Raw genomic sequence first — 21,310 nt, forward strand, 5'->3', positions numbered from 1 at the left:
AGAGCGACAGACACATAGTGTGAGCATGGGAGGGGCAGAGAGAGAGGGAGACACAGAATCTGAAGCAGGCTCCAGGCTCTGAGCTATCAGCACAGAGCCTGATGTGGGGCTCGAACCCATGTAACAGAGAGATCATGACCTGAGCAGAAGTTGGACACTTAACCAAGTGAGCCACCCAGGTGCCCCAGCAATGAATTTTTAAGAAAAGCAAATATGGCATTCCTATCCAGTTAGTCATCCAACGGGAAGGTCTTCATCACACAGTATTATGCAACAAGAATTTGGAATATCCCAACTTGCTAATAGGACTATGGCAGTGTTCTTTCATCCTTTATGGTATTTGTGCACTAAAAGTTATTTAACACAGTTTGTAAGTCAACAAATGACTAAGGTAGATGTGTATGCAAAGTCAGGAAGGAAATAGATGAAGGAAATAAATATAGAAATGAAAATCTTATTTGACTTGTACTTCTAAGTAGTGTTTATAAATATAAAAATGAAAATATTTTACAATTATGGAGGAAAGAATATGGATGACTTCCGTCTAAAAAGATTATGAGATGTCAGTTTTCAACAGTTATTGAAAAAGTTTCAAATGTTACTACATTTTGATATTATAAGCCCACGACAAAGAACTAAACATAATGATAAGCTAGAATCAATTTAAAGATGCATATAATATCTGGAATCTTTATTTATAGGATGCATATTTCCCAGGATTGTGTATAGACATTGATGAGCAGCTACTTGCTTTCAAAGGACATTCATTACTCATTTCAGGAAAATATAGAATAAAAATTTGTTTACTAGGTCTCAATATTTATTACAATTCCTAATAAAGTTACTGTCCACTATCCCTTGTTTGTTACTTCTCAAAATTACTCAAAAATATAAAAAAATATGATGACACCCATGACTATTTTTCCTGATATACTAAGAGTTAAAGCAATATATAATTCCTTTATCAACATTAGACAGAAGAATGATTGTAAATTAGATCACTTAAATTATTTATGGATAATTAAGACACAGACCTGCTGGGGCACCTGTGTGGCTCAGTCAGCTGAGATTCAGACTTTGGCTCAGGTCAATCTCACGGTTCACAGGATCGAGCCCTGCATCCGGCTCTTCGCTGACAACATACAGCCTGTCCACCTCCCTCTCTCTGTCGCTCCCTGGCTCTCTCTCTCAAAAATAAACAAACATTAAAAAAAAAAAAAAAAAACAACAACTTAAAACAGACTTGCTAGCATACCTCTTTAGTCATGATAGAAAAAAAATTGAAAAGTGCCTACATAATACACCATTGCAGCTTAAAAATGTGTGTGGATGAATTTTCTTCAAAAGAAAAATTTCAAACTAAAGAAAAACTATGCAACAAACTAGGATGTAATTGGGCTCTAATAGATACTCAAATGTTTAATCATTTCAGGATAATAGTTGTCTTTGTTTTTGGGGTTTTTTTAGTCTAAAATCAATTTTATATATATTGAAAGTATATTATAAGTCTCTGAGTTTAAAAGTCTGAGCTAGACTATTAATTACCTTGACTTTGGTCAACTTATTTAACTTCTATGAACATTAATTTCTTTATATGTAAAAGAAGAACGTGTACTTTGCAAGATTTTTGTGAATACTAGATGTAATAGATGAAAAACAATGTCTAACATTGAGTAGGTTCTTAAATGATACTTGTTCCTTACAAAAAGCTATGATGGAATTTGGTTCTTCAGTCTATCATTAATTTTAACCTGTTAGTTACTTTTCTTCTCAGCCTTGTTAATTGTGGTTCCTACAGCTTCCCTTTAATCATCAACCACCTAAACTTACTTCATTCATCTTTAAATATTCAGTGAACATTATGTGATAAGCAATTTAAATCTTTACTTGCTCTTTAATAATATGGTCACTATTAAAACCAAATCAATATCTTTATACACTTAAATATTGCCTGTATTCCTAGACAGTAAAATGCTAGAAAACAATGAATCCATGGAATATGTGGTATATATCTCTTATTTTTAAAGCATCCCAATCAGGATCATCATAGAGCAGGTCTTAATACCTTAAATGAGGATGAAGATAAGCTGTATGTTCATAAACTGTACCACCATAACAACATGTATAGTTATATAACAGTATTTTTCAGCTTACTTGACTAAGGAGAAGAGGATCTGAAATTACAGTAAAAGTGAAACAATGAAAGGGCTGGGGAGAAAAACAGGAAGCAAAACACATTTACAAAATAACTATCATGAGGATCCTACCAATATTTAAAAATACCATACTGCTTAAATAGTCTGACTTTAACAAAAGAATTTCTCAATGTAACAGGAAAAGAGGTTAAAAGTTAGAGACTCAAAAGCTTGAGGGTAAAAAACAAAATGTGTAGATGGCGAGAGTGGATATTAATAGCACTGTTCATCCATAATAGATGCATAGTGTACTTTTTAGACTAAAGGATTTTTTACTGTTATAGTGAAACCCATGAAATACCAAATACCCCTGACAAGTTTTTATCCCACAAAACCAAACAGATGTAAAATAAAAGATAAAGGAATACAATTTCAATTTTATTCAACAGTAAGAATGAATATTTCTGCTTGGAACATGCCTGGCTTGGCTCTCCTCTGTACAACAGGAAATGAGATAAAAGGGTAGCCCTACATGCCCTTTGAAATTCTGTTTCTGAAATCCCTGTCTTATTGCCAAGTATTAGAACTTTCTATGGGATATGACATATTCCTAAGTAAGTGCATGCAATGCATTAAGGTTATCAGTGAGTACACCCCCACCCTATACAGTTGTCCTTGAGTTAAAGATCAATATACAAGGGAGTCCAAGACATATTTACAAAGTCACCTTAGGGATCAGAGTAACAGAATAAGACCTAGCTGTATACGTATAATATAATAATAATTGATGTTAATAAAAGTCTTTTGACCCAAACAGAGTGTGGGTTAAGCAAGAAAAGTAAGCATTGACAGTGCCTGTGCTCTGTATCAGGGATAACTTAACTTACTGCTACTAGTCATTTAGAATCATAATTATTCCCCTTGGAGGAAAACAAAAATATGAGATTAAGATGTAGGAAGAAAACATCAAGCCTCTTATTTGAGACCAGGATACAAAGAGCAATCACAAGGCTGGAAAAAATGTGAGAGGATTAGGGGCTCTTGGGATACTGGGGCAGGAAACAAGAGTGAAGTAAAAATTAAGAGTAGGTATAACATAAGCTTCCTTTCCTTTTTCCTATGAGTCAATTAAAAGAGGATGGAAGGTTCCATTACAGATTTTTTCTCCTAGCTTCTCACTCTTTCTCACCTATTCCTTCCTCTGCTTTTCCCATCACTGGTGCCAATGACTGCTATGGTAGAGAAGTAATACAAGAGGGAAAATATTAACAGACAGTAGTAAAACACAACACATATAAACAATGGTAATGCAAGGGAAGGGGAGAAATAAGGAGAAAGAAAATAGTATCAGCATATGCAGCAAGAAGAGAGAAATTCTGCAGCTGGCTGGCTGTGAGGACCCTTCATATGGAAAGAGTGCACATAATCTGGTCAGATTAATTACAAGTTTTTTATTCAACTAGATTTTATGGTCAATTTTTGGTCTTTTTCTTTCACCAAGTGCAAAAATTTGTTCTACTATTCAAAAAATCTGGTAGATCTTGTGAAAATGTGTTAAGGAAGCATAATTCAAACTTGGGATTCATGAAGCCATGAAGGGAAGACTAACACCCACATACCACTTGTGGAAGCTTGCATAGTCCACCAGGAAGATTTCCCCTTTGTCCAGCAAGATGCCCTCTTCAAAAAATCACCCAAGCATTCTATCCACACTGCTCCTGGGCACTTTAAATTATCTAAAGGACTGAGGTCTTCTAAACGGGCTGTACTCAGCTACCCACCCATCTCATGAACACAAATATATCTTGGTAATGATTTGCAGGTTTTCCCACTGGTTTGAAGCCCTTCCATGTAGACAAGCTACTGCTTCTTCAGTAGCTAATATCCTATTGGGAAAAAATCATCCCTATTTGGGGAACCCTACCTGAGCTCCACAGTGACTGGGAAACCCATTATGCTGGTCAAATATTACAGCAAGTCTATGCTGTTTGGCCAGTTCTACAGCATTTTCACTGCTATCATCCTCATTGTTCAGAACCAGTCACACCAACCAACTGCATCATCAAAACTCAACCAGCGAAATTTGTGGAAACCCTCCAACTAACTACCGTGGCCAAAAGTAGCACTGATGGTCTTTCTAACACTCAGATCCATTCCCTTTGGAACTCATAAGCTCTCACCCTTTGAGGTAATTACCGGATGCTCTATACCCCTAGCTTCCATCTCTTTTGACCTGCACCTAATAAAAGGAGCTATACTTAACGTTGCAAAGGCCTAATTACATCCCTCAAAAATAATCATGCTCTAGTTGAACAGTCTTTTCACATCACATTCTTGGGAGATGAAAACTTCAAACACCACACAATGCAACCTGAGGATTTCATTTCTTGGAATAGACATGTCCAAAAAGACTCTCTTCAACCACACTGAAAAGGTCCTTATCAAGTGTTATGAACCAATCCTTGTACCACTTAACTACAAGGAACTGACTCCTGAATTTATAAGTCTCCTCTAAAGATAGCCCAAACGCTGACTGGAATTGTCATCCACTGCTGACCTCAAATTAAACACTTCCAGGAATATGGGGCAGCTGGGCAGTTCAGTTGGTTGAGCGTCCAACTCTGGCTTTCACCTCAGGTCAAATACCTAGGGTTTGGGGATGGAGCCCTACGGGGGGCTCCATGCTGACAGCACAGAGCCTGCTTGAGATTCTGTCTCTCTGTCCCTCTGCCCCTCTCCCCTGCTCGCTCTGTTTCTCAAAATAAACTTAAAAAAAAATTTAAAGATTTCTAGGAAATGAAACACAGGATACTGAAGCAGACAGCTTCCCCAAGATGACAGGATTGGGCCTGTATATTCTCTCCTTTCTGCTTTTTCTCATTTCATTTTCTCCTTTATCTATCCTGATGAGATGATGCCCTCATTCATATTTCCCAATCCCTCAAAAAAAGGGGAAACCTTTCTGACTGTTGGACCTGTCCATGAGACTTGCAACCCTTTAGTCTTCCTCAGAGCAAACTTTTCCTTCATCTCCGGTGTGACCACTAACTATACCCACATCCCTCTAGATATTACAGGGTCAAACTTCTACAACCAGGTTTCCCTGTGCTTTGCTTTGAGCTGTCTGCTATCCTAACTCTCAATGCAACTAATCACATGGTTCCCTGTTCTTTCTACTACTACAGGTCGGCTCACTATAACAAAACAACCCCCCTCTGCACACCCTTCAAGAATAAAGTCCATAGGGGCATCTGGGTGGTTCAGTCAGTTAAGTACCTGACTTCGGCTCAGGTCATGATCTCACAGTTCGTGAGTTCGATCCTCATGTCGGGCTCTGGGCTGACAGCTCAGAGCCTGAAGCCTGCTTTGGCTTCTGTGTCTCCCTCTCTCTCTGACCCTCCCCTGCTCTCTCTCTCTCTCTCTCTCTCTCTCTCTCTGAAATAAACAAACATTTAAAAAAAAAAAAAAAAAGAATAAAGTTCACCGAAAAGGACAGTTTCTCCCTAATTGTTCCCCAACCACCACTGACCCTAGGTTCAAAGGTCCAATTGAATAATCCCAACTAACGGCATTAATTAATAATCAAACCCTAGCAAAAGTCTTATGTGCACCACATGGTTTTATCTGTCTGTGGCAAGTGGACCACTCAACGGGCCAAAATACATAGTTGGCAGATTGGAGGCTTACTAACTAGCCCACAGACATCCACAATAAAAATGAAGCCTTCCACTGGTCCTCCTACTGGTCTTCCCCATCAAACCTTCATTGTTGCCTTACATGGGAACTCCCAGGAGGTATACATTATTCTGGATTTGCCTCCATCATAAGGGCACTTATCCCATTGGTGGCTGTTCATGCCAGTGAATAAATGATTAAGAATCTCTCTCTGTAACTGGGAAAACTTGCTGATTCCATCAGTAAGGCAGTAGCAGTCCAACAACGATCACTTGACTTGTTGGCTAAAATAGTTTTGGATAATTGCATAGTCCTTGATTACTTACTTGCCAAACAAGATGTTTATGAAATAGCAAACACCACAGGTTGCACCTAAATTCCTCTGGAGAAGTAAAATCCCAAGTTCATAAAATTACAGAACAAGCATACTGACTACAACAAATTCCACCTGACCATCTATGGCCCTTTGATCTCTTTAGCTGGCTATCTTCAGGTCTGGGCTCCTGGTTTAGAACTAATATACAAACTAGGGTCGTTATTCTTATTTATTTTGTAAAATCATTTTTAGATTATATACTGTAGCCTACCAAACCTTTGTAGAAATGGTATACTCCAAAGAGCGATGCTGGTTCCGCATATCAAGATGATCTCCAACAGATACAACCTAATAAGATACAGACTTTAAATGGGAAATGCCTGAGAGTTCTCCCTCCTACCTCTAGTCACTCAAAAGTGGCCTCAAAGGTTTCCAATCTGCAGACATGACACCCAGAAAAGGTCCTTCCTGGCAGTGATGGACAAAAATGACCCTAATAAGGAAGAAATGGCCCAACTCTTGATCAGCAATGCTTTTAAAGAAAATTCTTTATTAAATGGGGGAAATGTGAAAATACATTAAGGAAACCTAAAGTAAAATTGGAGTTGGAAAGTCATGGAGAGAGGACTCTCACAAACTCATCACTCATCATAGCTTGCACAGTCCAGCAGGAAGACAGAAGATGGCCTTTTGCTGTCAACAGTAAGCTGCCTTCCCCTGCATCCAATGAGAAGCCACCACCACTTCAAACTCTCATTTCCCCCAATGAACTTTTGTAGAAAATAACCCCTCCCAACTTCCTCCTTTCCTTTATAAATGGAAGCTCTTCTCTGTTCTCTGGACTTGCCTATGGTTCCCCATGGTTTGTCACAAACTGCAATTTCTCTGCTATTCTTGAATAAACTCAATTTTGCTGGCTGAATTACTTACCTTTTTCTTTTAGAAAATTGACAGTCCTTTAAAGTTCATTCATAGACTAGTATACTTGGGTTGCTTACACTAGATACCAATGTACCTGTTATGATCTAACTGGAAAACTGTTAACTTGGAAGATATGCACGCCAGATGTTGATTATAGATAGGTAAAATACAATCTTTTTTTGCACCAACAGAAAAGATTAAGATACAAAGGGGAGCAACCACTTCAGCATTCCTATATTCACTTTACACACTTAGTATATCCACTTTTGTGAATACGCCTGCAAGGATATTTTACAATAATTCTGTACAATATCACAAAAGATGAAAACATGCAAATTTCTTGTAGCCCTTTACATTTCTGAAACTAGTGTTTACTTGTTCAGAAATGGACATAGAGAGGCGCCTGGGTGGCTCAGTGGGTTAAGTATTGGACTCTTGATTTTGGCTCAGGTCATGATTTCATGTTCATGGGTTCAAGACCTGCTTGGTCTCTGTGCTGTCAGCATGGAGCCTGCTTGGGATTTTCTTCCCCCCACCACCCCCAGCCTCTCCCCCACTTGCTCTCTCAAAAAAAAAAAAAGCGGGGGCGCCTGGGTGGCTCAGTCGGTCAAGTGTCCAACTTTGACTCAGGTCATGATCTCGCGGTCTGTGAGTTCGAGCCCCGCGTCGGGCTCTGTGCTGGCAGCTCAGAGCCTGGAGCTTGTTTCAGATTCTGTGTCTCCCTCTCTCTCTGACCCTCCCCCGTTCATGCTCTGTCTCTCTCTGTTTCAAAAATAAATAAACATTAAAAAAATTTTTTTATATAAAAAAAAAAGGACATAGACGCATTTACTACCATACAAATGAATATCCATTTTGATAAACATGCAAATATCCATTTACAAATGTATTTAACAGCATAATAGTTGGGAATATATATAGTAATAAACAGCAACTAGTTAAACTAATCTCATTTATTAAGTTAGTATAAATATGCATCCAAAATCATGATTATTAAGGATGGCCAACTAGGATTCACACTCAGGAACTGTCTGCTTGCTCACCCTGAACTAGCATAAATCACCATAGTGGCACAAACTACATGGTTCTTGAACAGTCCTGACAGGAACATTGAGAAGCTAATATGATCAATTAGTATTCAAAACATGAAAAAAAAATGCATTTAAAGGAACAACCAGTTCTGGTTAAATTGGAAAGGCAAAGAGACTTGAAAAGTAGCTTTTATTTCTAAACTTGCATTTAGGGGACATGCTGAATGTCACAAACACAGTAACAAGTCATAAAAGATCTATCAATTTATATTATTTTATTTATTTATTTTTAAAAAGTTTATTTTGAGAGAGTGAGAGCGAGACAGAGGCAGAGAGAGGGAGAGAGGGAGGTGGGGGGAGGGGGAGGGGGAGGAGAGAGAGAGAGAGAGAGAGAGAGAGAGAGAGAGAGAGAATCCCACACAGGCTCTGAGCTGTCAGCACAGAGTCCAAAGTGGGGTTTGATCTCACCAACTGTGTGTTGTGTTCATGACCTGAGCGGCAACCAAGAGGCCAGAGGCTTAACAGCTTAACCCACGGAGCCACCCAGGTGCTACTATATTATTTTAAATGTGACAAGATTCATTACATAGCTTACATGATAACTTCCTATAAGGAGATCAGCAAATAAGGACAATCCTTTTTTCTTTAAAATTCCAAATAGCTATTGTTTTAACTAAAAAGACCTGGGGCAAGTGGCCTACAGAGATGCAGGATTAGAAAACAGGATTAAAGAAGAGAGTTTGTCATTGCCAGTCTGTCATTTACCTTCTCTTAAATAGTATTCAGCTATTAAAGTTACATGTGTACCTTTCTTACCTTGTTTTCTGTTATAATCTCCTTAAAGGAAAAGCCCCCATGCCCCTCTTTTTTAACTTTTTACTATTTTAAAATCACCCAGTCATAGTATCCTGCACATTGTATGTTTGTTAAATTAAATTATTAACTGGAAGATGGGATATAATACCTGAATTATATGGAATGAATGCCTTATATATGCTGAGCACTATTTTAGGGACTAAGGATAGAAAATAGTTATGAAAAAAAATGGATGAAAAAAAATTTTAATTCCTGTCCCCACAGAACTCACCTTCTAGTGGAACAAAATAATATATTCAGTCTAATACATCCATTTAAACATTTATCATGTGCTATGCCCTTGAATAGAAATAATATGTTTGGTGTTCAACAATGGGATTTTCATACATGTTAAATGATTTCTCAGAATGCCCCTTCTCCCACTCCTATAGTTACAAACAGACTACTACAGTGAAACAATTTCCTACTGAATAAAGTGGGAACCTCAGAGATGTAAGTGATTATGGTTGCAACCACACAAAACTTAGAAATGCTAAAATACGATAAAAAGTTCAATTTCAATATAAACATATTCTATGCTCTCATGATTCTAAGTTGCATTATGAAGTAGATTTCTCAAAATCACAATCATTCCCTTAAGACTAATGTCCTTTTAAAATTCAGAGCTTAAGGGGCCTCTGGGTGGCTCAGTTGGTAGAGCAACCGATTCTTAATTTCAGCTCAGGTCATGATCCCAAGGCTGTGGGGTCCGGCTGAGCACTGAGTGTGGAGCCTGCTTGGGATTCTCCCTCTCTCTCTCTCTCTCTCTCTCTTCCCCACTTCCCCCCTAGCTCGCCCTCCCTCTCTCTAAAATAAAAATAAAATGAAAATAAAACCTAGAGCTTTAAAGAATCAAATATTACATCTAACCATATGTATTAGGTAATCAAAAGGGAAAAAAAACTTAATTGCTACAGTATTCAAAATTCTAAAGACATAATTTAGTAATTCAATAAAGAGGAAAATATGCTACATGGGTTTTTTTCTCTTTTGAATGACAACCTTGGGATTTTGTGTTAATTAACAGGTTGTCAAAGTATTTTCTAAAGCGTTATCTCAAGGTTTTATTCATCTGAATGGCTGTTAATAATGATTATTTGATTTTACAATGGAAAAACAATCTGTAACCTATTTACAACAGACTCAGCATCTATAAGCATCAGGCAAATGAAAAGATACCACAGGTCCTTCTCAGACAATTCCTATCATTCTGGTTTTTCCCAAAGATCCCAGTTAGTTGGCCTCTATCCTACCAGAGTTATTTCTGGCCACTGTGCCTTTTCCCCTAGACTCAAAATTTCACTCCCATCCTCAGTCCCTGCAGGGCGCAGGTACTCTAAGGTTTAGTAACGAATTTTGTTGTTGGCAATCATTAGGAAATTGACAAGACGTAAAGAACTGAAGCTACAAAATTAAAGATCTCACAATAAAAATTATCCTTATAATTTATGTAAAAATAGACCAAGATCTATTATATCTTCTTTTGGTCTTCCTAATTCTAGCCTTAGGAAAAAAATTTTTTTTTTTAAATTTTAGAGAGAGAACGCGTGAACAGAGGAAAGGGGGGGGGGGAGAGGGAGAGAGGGAGAGAGAGAGGGAGAGAGAGAATGAATCTTGAGTAGGCTCCACCCTCAGTACCAGCCCAACCGGGGAGGAGGGGTGGGTGGCTGGATCCCATAAGCCTGGGATCAATCAGTACCTGAGCCAAAAGCATGAGGCGGACACTCAACAGACTGAGCCACCCAGGCACCCCTTCAATTCTAGTCCTATTTTGTCTAATCTCTTATTATTCAATAAGACTACTACATTTTGGTTTTTCTCGTAAAATTTCTACTCTACAACCTTCCCTACGTCCCAGACAGAGATAGGTCCGTAGAGATGGTTAACCTAGCTTTCAGGAAGATACTTATTTAAAACTTAAACTCCAGGCTATCATTTCACATTCTCATTTTACTTTTAAAATTCCACAAACGTCATTTATTCTTTGATATCTTCAACTTACTTTCCACAAAAAGGACACTCTGTAAATCTAATGATGCGAAGTACTTGGTCACGTTAGAAGTGACTGAAAATTCTTCCTTTCAAAGGCGGGAAACGTCAAGCGCTAAGTTTAACTTCTCAAGAGCGAGATGAAAGACCGTCAAAATTTGCAGGGGGGGGTGGGGTTGGCAGAATGAAACCTCTTTCTCACTAGAAAGGTGGCAAACCCCTGGCCCGTGGCTGAAGCAGAAGAGCCCCGTACATCCCCACCCAGGAAAGCGGCTCAATACTCCCCGGCTTCCAGGAAACCGCCATGGAAGGCAGGCCCGGCATCCTCAGCGGAGAGTTATCTCACGTCCGGGCCTGCAAGCTCAGCAGGTTCGTCATAAACACTCTAGGCAGAGATAGAATCGTGGCCGAGGAGGTGGTTCACACAACTGTCAAACGAAGCCCTCCCACCACTCCACCGGTCCCTAAGGATACGAGCCTTGCTGGCGCGGAACACTCACCCGTTACCTCAGGATCGTGACTACAACTCCCAGGCGACTGAACGGCCCAAGGAACAGCGTCTTTCCCAGAATGCAACAGAACGGAGACCCCACCCCTTCTCCTTTCTCCGCTCCTCCCACTTTTCTACCCGGCGTCACTCGGGAGAACGGAGGTAGGGTGCGGGAGGGGACCTCCAGCCCTCGGCGTGATTCGTCAGACGTTGGGAGGGGGACGGGGCGGGGAGCAGGGGGAGAATGGGAGGACGAAGGGGAGGGGAAAGGGGAGGGGAGGGTAAATAGTGGGCCAGGCAGGAAGATGGCGGCGGTAGCGGAGGTGTGAGTGGACCCGTATCTCTGCAACTGGATTTTCTTTCCCCTTCTTTCCTTTTCCTTCTACGAGATTGGCATTGAGGGGGCTGAGTTCGGGTGGTGGCCCCGGGCGCAGCGCAGGGGTCACGGCGACGGCGGCTGCTGACGGCTGGAAGGGCAGGCTTCCTTCGCCGCTTGTCCTCCTTCCCCGGTCCGCTCGGTGTCAGGCGCGGCGGCGGCGGCGCAGCGGCCGGACTTCGTGCTTCCTCCAGCTCCCCCCGGCGCCGGAGCGGGCACTCTTCCCTTCGCCATCTCCCGACCCTTCACCCCGGCTACTGGGCGCCTCCTCCGGCGCAGCTCAGGGAGCGGGGGCCGGTCTCCCGCTCGGCTGTCGCGCCTCCATGTCGGATAACCAGAGCTGGAACTCGTCGGGCTCGGAGGAGGATCCAGAGACGGAGTCCGGGCCGCCTGTGGAGCGCTGCGGAGTCCTCAGCAAGGTGAGCAGCCCGCGCGTCCGAGGGCCTCCTGCTCAGACTTCACCTGCTGTGAGGCAAGCCGCTGAGGGGATGGGGTGGGGTTGGGCGGGAGTGGTGGACTGTCCCGGGGCGGGGGCTGCGGAATGTGCCTGGGTGCGGGGCTGAGTACTGCTGCAGGAGTGCCCGGGCCGGGGTGAGGGTGGGGGTGGGAGGGAGAAGGGGACTGTCCTGCTCTCCTACCCTGGGGCTCGGCGGCGGTGGCCAAAGACCGGAGAAAACGCGTCCCAGCCCCGAATTCAGTTTGGGAGCGGCATGCGTATCGTGACTTGGGACTCAGAGCGGCATCTGTCCTGGCCATAGGAACCCGGGTTGGGCAACAGCAGTGTTCGAATGCCTGGGTTTGGGAGCAGTGCAGGTCGGACCTCGCAAACGAGGTTAGTTCGGAGATGGAGAGCAGGGTTGGAGGATTCGCTGAACGCGGCTGTGTAGACAGTTGCCGGAGCAACTGGATATGGTGCGGAAAACTGAGGCGGTAAACTATGCCAAGTTAGATACAGTGAGAGATCTCAGGGAAGGTGACTTTTGTACTTTTCCCCTCATCCTATTCCCCAGTTCAGAAAAGAGCTGTCGACTCGGCACGTGATAGGTACAAGAACTAGTCCAAGTAACTTGGAACAAGTCAGAATAGAGGCCAACCTTTATTTAGTCCAGGAAGAACACTGTTAATAATAAAATATTATTGCAGTCAAAGGGCCAGAGTAGGGAAAACACATCTTACCTTTCCTGAAAATTTTAAATACCGTCTTTCAAAATTTTAGCAAAGCATATAGTTGTAGGACTGTAAAGCCAGTTAATTAAATTCGATCAGGCCGTTTTTGAGATGTTTGATTTTTTTCTTTTGGTAATATATGGGTGTTTGCTTGTTTATTCGTTCAAAGTTTTGCTTAATAAGATACATATTGCCTTTATTACTTCCTTCTCTCTTCCTGTTAAAGTTTTAGAAATGGCCAGTCCCTCAGCAAGCTGGTCATAAGATACAAGATCATGTGCAGCCTACTGGCTATTAAGAAACCATGCTGCTTCCAGTATACATACTTTGGCTAAGTACTTGGACATTTCTGTGGACTTGTTTCATATTAGGTTTTTCTGTTGTCTTTAGAAGGCTGATGAGAAAGGCCTTAGGTAAGACAGGAGTCTGTCAGAACTAAGACTTGCCAAGTGTTAACTTTTATTTACATAGAAAAATCATGATGTGTGTTGATATTGTGATCATTGGAATTTCAGTGAAAGGCTTTCATTGAAGTGAACCTCCCTAGGGTTTCTTTACATTAAATGTATCTCGTAATTTAGGAATCTCTCGAACACATTGTGTAGTAGATACACATTTTCAGGTGGAATTTCAGAAGGAATTTGCTTCTCAATTCTGGTAGATTCATCACTTTTCCCATTAAATGAGAAGCAGACTTCCAAATTAGTACTCTAGTAGTGGTATTTTATAAAACAGGCTGAACTTTTGACCTATTTGATACCACTGTTTTGGGGGGCGGGAGTAGTGACTGGTGAAAAGAGTCCCCAATACTCTGAGTATTCACTATATACAGAGCAGTATAGTACACATACCTTATGACAAAAAATGGAAGAGTATCTCTTTGATACTTAAATATAGACAAATGTATTTTTTTATCACTTCTCTGGTACGTAAATAACTTTGGTATTGCTGTATATGTAGAATTAGCAGGAATATAGTTTTTGGTATTTTTGTTAACAGCTATGAAGGAAATTTCCCTGAAATTTAGTATATAAAATGATTTCTGGAAGCTTTTTAATCAGGAGTATTTTTTTTTTTTAATTTTTTTTTAAACGTTTTTATTTATTTTTGAGACAGAGAGAGACAGAGCATGAACGGGGGAGGGTCAGAGAGAGAGGGAGACACAGAATCTGAAACAGGCTCCAGGCTCTGAGCTGTCAGCACAGAGCCCGACGCGGGGCTCGAACTCACAGACTGTGAGATCGTGACCTGAGCCGAAGTCGGACACTCAACCGACCGAGCCACCCAGGCGCCCCAATCAGGAGTATTTTATATTGAATACATGTTTTAAAATGTAAAGTAATTCTATATTTTGATCCGTTTGTATTCACTTGGTAATTTACACAAGAGTTAGAACTCAGCAACTGTTCTTTTCCTTCAATTGAATAATGTAGGTAAGTCTCTAATTTGTATCGTTTCTTCCCTTCCAAAATTGAGTGGATTTGGAATGGACAGAGGGGATAAACTTATATTAGGAATATACCGGTCCTGGGGCGCCTGGGTGGCTCCGTCATTTTGAGCCTCCGACATCTGCTCAGGTCATGATCTCATGGTTTGTGAGTTCGAGCCCCGCGTCAGGCTCTGTGCTGACAGCTCAGAGCCTGGAGCCTCTTCGAATTCTGTGTCTTTCTCTCTCTCTCTCTGCCCCTCCCCCACTTGTGCTCTCTCTCAGTCTCTCAAAAATAAATAAATAAATGTAAAAAAAAATTTTTTTTAAAGCAATATACCGGTCCTGGGGTGCCTGAGTGGCTCAGTCGGTTTAGTGTCTGACTTGGGCTTAGGTCATGATCTCACAGTCTGTGGGTTTAAGCCCCATGTCAGACTCTGTGCTGACAGCTCAGAGCCTGGAGCCTGCTTCAGATTCTGTGTCACCCTCTCTCTCTGCTCTTCCCCCACTCATGCTCTGTCTCTCTGTGTCTCTCAAAAATAAATAAATATTTTTAAAAATTTAAAAAAAAAGATATATACCAGTCCAAAGTTTTATTTTGTATATGGTAATTTAAAATACATGGAAATACCTATGAAGCATATTTTCTGTAGAATCACTTCTTAAGCACATAGGTTCCAAAAATACTGGATAGACAATAATTCTAGGTGGTTATAACAATATCAGGGTGGATCATTGATGAGAAAAGATTCATGCGCTGGTGGGAATTGAGAGCAACTAAGCCTGGATAAAATAAATCTCATCTAACTTATTATGAATTCTCTCAATCCTTCAAGGTTTACCTTATCTTCTATTTCCCCACATACCAAACTGTTGGCTGAAATTCTATCCACCTTTAGAGTTTATCTCAAAAACTATTTTTACCATGAAGCCTTTCTTTATTTTGCCAACCATTTCAGATCTCCTTTCCTTGGGTTCCCATAGTTATTTTATTTGTAACTTGTTCTGACTCTTACTGTAAATGATTTTTTTTTCCTCTTGAAATTGTGCTTGCTGAACTCTTGGGAACAGAAATCTTTGATTCTTCTGCTGTGTCTAGCATATTGCTTTGTCTTTGTTAGTTGGGGAAGAGTGAGGAGACGTTATGAGAAACCAAAAATCTACCTTCTAGTTGTGATAGTAGGAGCTAACATTTAGGGGCCTGAAGCTTATGTAATTTAATGGGTCCTCTATAAAAAAGTATAAAATTATGGTACACAATTGCTGGGGCCCATTCTGTCACTCTGGAAGAGGTCTGTTCTAGTGAACTGCACTGAAGCTTAAGCTTCATTAGCTCTGCATAACTCTGTCTCCAACTGAGAAAATACTTTGTGCCTGGCAGTATTCTAAGTCTATTCTTGTTTAATCTTGACAACTTTAAGAGGTAAAGTTTGACAAAGAAACAGTAAGCAATTTGACCACAGTCATACAGTTACCAGCCCTCTGAGGGGCAGTAAGTGGAATGAGGCAGCGTTAAGGTATGCCAGTCTAAATAATTTGTATTACAGACAATGGGGAGTTGTCCACATAAGTTTTGGAGCGAGAGGTTCATTGAGATTAATATGTGAGATAAGTAAGCCTATGTGCTTAATAAGTAAAATTATGTAAGTTATGAAATAAATTGCAGAAGATATTAGAGGTAAGGTTCTTAAGCCTTCCTAAGAGCCTAGTAACCTGATAATCATTGTATTAATTGAAAATAGAGAAGAAGAGCCAAATGTAAGGGTTTTATATGAAGGAAAGATGAATAGGAGTTGATGACAGGCTATAGACATTGACAAGGAACAGTATCTGTTAAAACTGTAGTAGAGGCATTCATGATTTTTTTCAGCCATTCAAATAATAGGGAAGGGAACTAAAGCACAGAAAAGTTAAATAACTTGTCAAAACTCATCACACAACTAATAGAATCTATCTGATTTTGTATATTCTGTTCTGTCCACATAGTACAGGAGCACTGAGCCAGGTTTGAATATGAATCAGGCTGCACAAATACCAGTGTAGCCAAGGAAATAGAAACATAAGGAGGAAAATGCACCTTATAAGAGGAGATGAATTCAATTTTACATGTAACCATCATTATTTCAACTCATTGTGTAATTTAATGGTAAGTCACAGGGAATTAGAAATAAGGAAATGGTGATTAGAGAGCTCAGAGGAAAGAATGTATTAAATTGCCAACATAGATAAGCTCTTAGGGAGGGGTTGTAATGATGAACCTTAGAAGATTTAAGAGCTGAAATGTCTCAAACATACTGAGTAGGAAGTAGAAAAGTAAAGATTTCTCAATGGGTAAAGAGCCTGAGCCAATGCAATATATTTTTAACAATCCATTTTGAATTAGTTTTTGGCAGATAGTTTTGGAATTAGATAGTTTTTGGAATTGTCTTTACATACATAAAACCCCCAGAGCATTAAAATATGCAAAATCAAGAATTCCCATAGAGGTTACATTTCCGCCTTTGCAAGATTATTGATTATGATCTGTACTGTGCATCAAGACTTTAGCAACACAGAAACCATTTGTAGGTACTAGAAACTGATAATCCAAGTATGTTTTTGAAAACTAGTTTTTTTAATACATAATATATTATTACTCTTGAATTTAAAAAGTAGGTATTCAGAGAAACTTGGAAAATGAATGAACTTTTAAATATGTAGCATTGAGTTCTGTGGGGGAAACAGTAGAGTTGATACAGACTTTTAAAGATTAATGATCTTGTATTTTTACTTTGATGTGGTCATAAATATCATATATGTTCATATATTAGTAACTTACAACCAAAGTAGAATTTGGCCATGATTAGCTTCATACTTCTGTTGATTTACAAAGCTTCATGCAGTACTTGGTGTAAGAGAATGAGAGGCTATATAACCAGACTTTTCTGTTGAATATGTTAATTATGGCAGGGACAAAACAATCCAAGTCTCATGAAGTTGGTGAGGAGGGGAGGATGAAGCACACAAATGAAGAGCAGAATTTTTAACTGAAACAGTTTTATTCCTCAAATATTAAATGGAAGAGAATACAATATTTATTTGTAATTTTGTAAAAGTTACTGAAAATCATATCTAGAAAATCTCAACTTTTCACTTTCTACAATCATTTTTTTAAACGTTTATTATTTTTGAGAGACAGAGCATAAGAGGGGGAGGGGTAGAGAGAGAGAGAGAGAGACACACACACACACACACACACACACAGAATCTGAAACAGGCTCTAGGCTCTGAGCTGTCAGCACAGAATATCCTGTTTTATGAAGTGCCAGTTCCAGTCTTTTGGCAATTTTTTTAAAGTTTAGTTGAGAAAGAGAGCACGTGAGTGGGGAAGGGGCAGAGAGAGAGAGAGAGAGAGAGAGAGAGAGAATCCCAAGCAGGCTCTGCAGAGAACCCAACACGGGGCTTGAACTCACGGATCGGAGATCATGACCTGAGCTGAGGTCTGACACTTGACTGACTGAGCCACCCAGGTGCCCCTATAATCATTTTGTTTATAATTAAGTTAGAGCTTTTCACATTTTGGTTTTAAATTAGATTGGTTGTTTCAGAAAGTTTGGATTTCTAAAATACTGACTTTTATATTTTGTTTTTCTTTTCCCTCGCACCCCATCCCCTTACCTCTAGTGGACAAACTACATTCATGGGTGGCAGGATCGTTGGGTAGTTTTGAAAAATAATACTCTGAGTTACTACAAATCTGAAGATGAGACAGAGTACGGCTGCAGAGGATCCATCTGTCTTAGCAAGGCTGTCATCACAGTAAGTTCCTATTCTTCATTCAACAAGTATTTATTGAGCATCAGCTATACACTAGGAACTTGTTTAGGTCCTAGGGATATATCTGTGAACAAAACAAGTAAAGATCTTTGCCTCTGTGGAGCACAAAGGCTAATACTTCTTTCCATAAAGTTATTTTACAGTGTTTATTACTAGATAATACTACTTTATAAAGATGGGTACTGTATATCTAGTTGTTACAGCAAGCCCTTAAACAAGGGATGCAGAAAAAAAGACATTTGAAGACTTCATATCTGATGAGATAATGACAGTTACATGGTAGGTTATTGAAAAAGGTAAAGCAGAAAACTAAAAAAAAATGTATCTTAACATTTTTAAATTTTAACTTAAAATATGCAAATTTATATTCATTTGCCAGCTTTTTGATGTAATGCTAACACCATCTCTTCAAATGTGAAATTGAGAGAAGTACTTGTAAATATATCCATAATGCATGATTTGCAATTTCCAGTTTTGATTTCTCTAAAGTGAGATAAATGCTTAAAGATAGTTTTGAAAGACCTAAGTATAGGATCTTCTGACTTTTTTATGTTTTCCTTAATATTTTACAGATGTCTCACCTTTGTCTAATTCAATACCTTTTTAAAGAATGACTCACCTTTATTGAGTCATTCTACTTAGTTTGCATTCAACTTAGTTTACATAGAGACAACCCTCTTTTTGCACTTGTATTTCATAGACTTACCTAATATTAATTAAGTTATGCAAGGATCACAAGTAAACTGGCATAAACAGGTTTGGGAACAACCAACTGATTTGTTAAACATAACTCAACCTGTGAGATCAGAAGTGCCTAAATATATTAAAAATAGCCTACAAGTTGAGAGTAGTCAGTATGCCATGGCATTATTTAATAAAAGTAAAAAAAAAGTGTTGGCTAAAACAGGACTGTTAAATGGAGGTCAGTTAAGGGAACTGTTGTCTTAAAATCCAGAAATGGGTATGTTAAAACTTAATGATAGATTATACTGATACTTTCAAAGAGAATTCACATTATGATAAAATTTATATTGCTTGTAAAAATAAAAAGTATACTTTGAATCTGTGTCGATTTCTAAATCTGACTCAGGTATGTATATGTTACACATTTAAGAGAAATCTTACAGTTTTTTTCTGGTTTTTTTTGGTACATTCTGCCCCTCATATATGTTCAAAGTTTGAAAACAAACTTAGTTGAGTGTTGAGTGGGAAAAACCTGTAGAGGAATTGTTTGTAAGTATTAAGAATGAAACTGCTACTCTCCATTTTTAGGGACAATTTTAAAGAAATATTTTGAACATATAAAAGCTCAGTATTTATTTTGACTTGTATGTTGTGCATTATGGTGTATTTTGAAGTTGTTTCTAGTTTTGTATTTTGGGGTTTTATTTCCCTTGAGATAGATTATTGTATATGCTAGAGGACAGAACAGTGGATAGAAACGTGTTTTACAATCTTGAAATGTCCTTCCTCCAGTCTTCCTATCTTTCCTTCTTTTGTATCTTGTCAGATGCTTATTAGCTACTACACTTTGGAAATAAGCTGTTGGTTGATGTGAAAATGGGGATGAATGAAACTTTATCTTTATTGTTTACTAAATAGTAGTATTCCTAGAGTACTATGCTTGTTTCTGTAGAGTTAAATATAGTTTTGAGTTATGAACTATGGTAATAGTGCATGGCTTATTGAAGGAAAAAAGTTTTTAGTAAATAATTACATTGCATCTACTCAGAAAAAAAAAAAAACCTGTTCTTTGTAGTTTTGTTGTTGTTTTTGTTATACCTATATTTGCCTACAGATCTTTCATTGTGGTATAGGGTCAAAGAAATGGGTGGGAAAATGAAACAATTTGAAAGAGATGAGGAAGGAATCTAGTGGTGTTCACTAAGCTAAATAGTGGTAGGGAAGGTTAAAAAGATGAATGAGGCAGCAAATTCTGAGTGGTAGTCTTAGAGACTGAAACAAGTGGTAAGGAGAAACACAAGCATTTATATTCCTGAACTCCTTCAACTTTCAGTCTTTTCCTTGACTGTGGGTTCACAGGTTCACTGTTCCATATATCAAGGAAGTTATAAAAATACAACCGAATTCTATGAGTTTCTGACAACGAGTTTACAAATAGAACATGTACTTGAGTTAAATAACAAAAATGTAATACTAATCTCTGTTAAATAGGTAGCCTTTGCTTTTCTTAAATATGGGCTATGATATATATCACTTCACCTCTGAAGACAAAAAATAAATGGCAGTGTTGAATTTGCTCACATGGCATCTTATAAAATAGACAGTATTCATATGTGGAGAAATCTGGACTTGAATCGTGACTTTGCTGTAACCTTAACATACTACTTATTGGTGAACCTACTATCTGAGCCCACCTTTTCTGATAGAACCTAATTTATTGTTAAATTCGCTCTTATTTTAGTTTAACAATGAAGTCATTCTTAATTATTTTAATCATGTTCTTTAGCTTTGTGATAATGAATTGAGTGAAATACTTTCAAGGAACAAAATATTTCCTGGGAGAATTTGTTACTTGGAAATAATTAATGTGAAGGGATTGAAAGCAGTGGGTAAGAAGAAAAGCAATACTTTTTTCACTTTATGAAAAATGAACTGTTTGTAGAGTAAATGATTATAGAAAGATAAAGTTGAATTTCAGAATTATAATAGTTTATTTATAATTTATTTGCTTAAGATCCAGTCTGTGCTACAAAACTAGCCATGGGAGGTGTTCAATATACGTTAATTGTATTTCTTCAATCAAAAACAATGTTTATGGAATATTTAAACTGTTCTTTATTTTTAAAGTTCTGTTTTTAAATAAAACACTCCTGATAAAAAGATGTAATCTGTGGCATGAAAAAGTGAATGTTTCTCTTTGCTCTTAGTCCTGCACTCAAGGAATAAAGTTAAATTTCTGGTGTTTTCTTCCAATAATTTGTATGCCCATACAAGCGTTTGTATGTTTATGTCCTTCATTTTTATTTACACAAATAGTATCATACTAAATCTATTGTTCTTTACCTTATTTTCTTTTAGTATGACTTGGACGTGTTTACTACATTCTCTTGAATTGTATGGATGTACCATATCTTGTTTATATGCCTCCT

General features: G+C 38.7%; 2 protein-coding genes across 10 annotated transcripts in view; one reads left to right on the forward strand and one right to left on the reverse strand.

Moving 5' to 3' along the window:
- The window catches only part of POLK (DNA polymerase kappa), a 73,262-nt gene extending 61,730 nt beyond the window's left edge, over positions 1–11,532 (reverse strand). For 5 of the 7 annotated variants that reach the window (XM_058729329.1, XM_058729338.1, XM_058729318.1 and 2 more), the window contains exon 1: positions 11,423–11,532. The gene's annotated coding sequence lies outside the window, so the exon portion shown is untranslated. Of the gene's footprint in view, positions 1–6,526; positions 6,609–10,935; positions 11,279–11,422 lie in introns of those variants that run through there. The other 2 variants (XM_058729307.1, XM_058729292.1) reach the window with 2 other exon arrangements.
- CERT1 (ceramide transporter 1) overlaps positions 11,493–21,310 on the forward strand; it is a 107,359-nt gene continuing 97,541 nt past the window's right edge. Inside the window, exons 1-3 of one of the 3 annotated variants that reach the window (XM_058729376.1) lie at positions 11,493–11,581; positions 11,802–12,207; positions 18,045–18,179. In XM_058729376.1, coding sequence (XP_058585359.1) covers positions 11,493–11,581; positions 11,802–12,207; positions 18,045–18,179 — 630 coding nt within the window. Of the gene's footprint in view, positions 11,582–11,730; positions 12,208–18,044; positions 18,180–21,310 lie in introns of those variants that run through there. The other 2 variants (XM_058729365.1, XM_058729355.1) reach the window with 2 other exon arrangements.

This window comes from Neofelis nebulosa, chromosome 1, assembly GCF_028018385.1.
Source record: "Neofelis nebulosa isolate mNeoNeb1 chromosome 1, mNeoNeb1.pri, whole genome shotgun sequence".
NCBI lineage: Eukaryota > Metazoa > Chordata > Mammalia > Carnivora > Felidae > Neofelis > Neofelis nebulosa.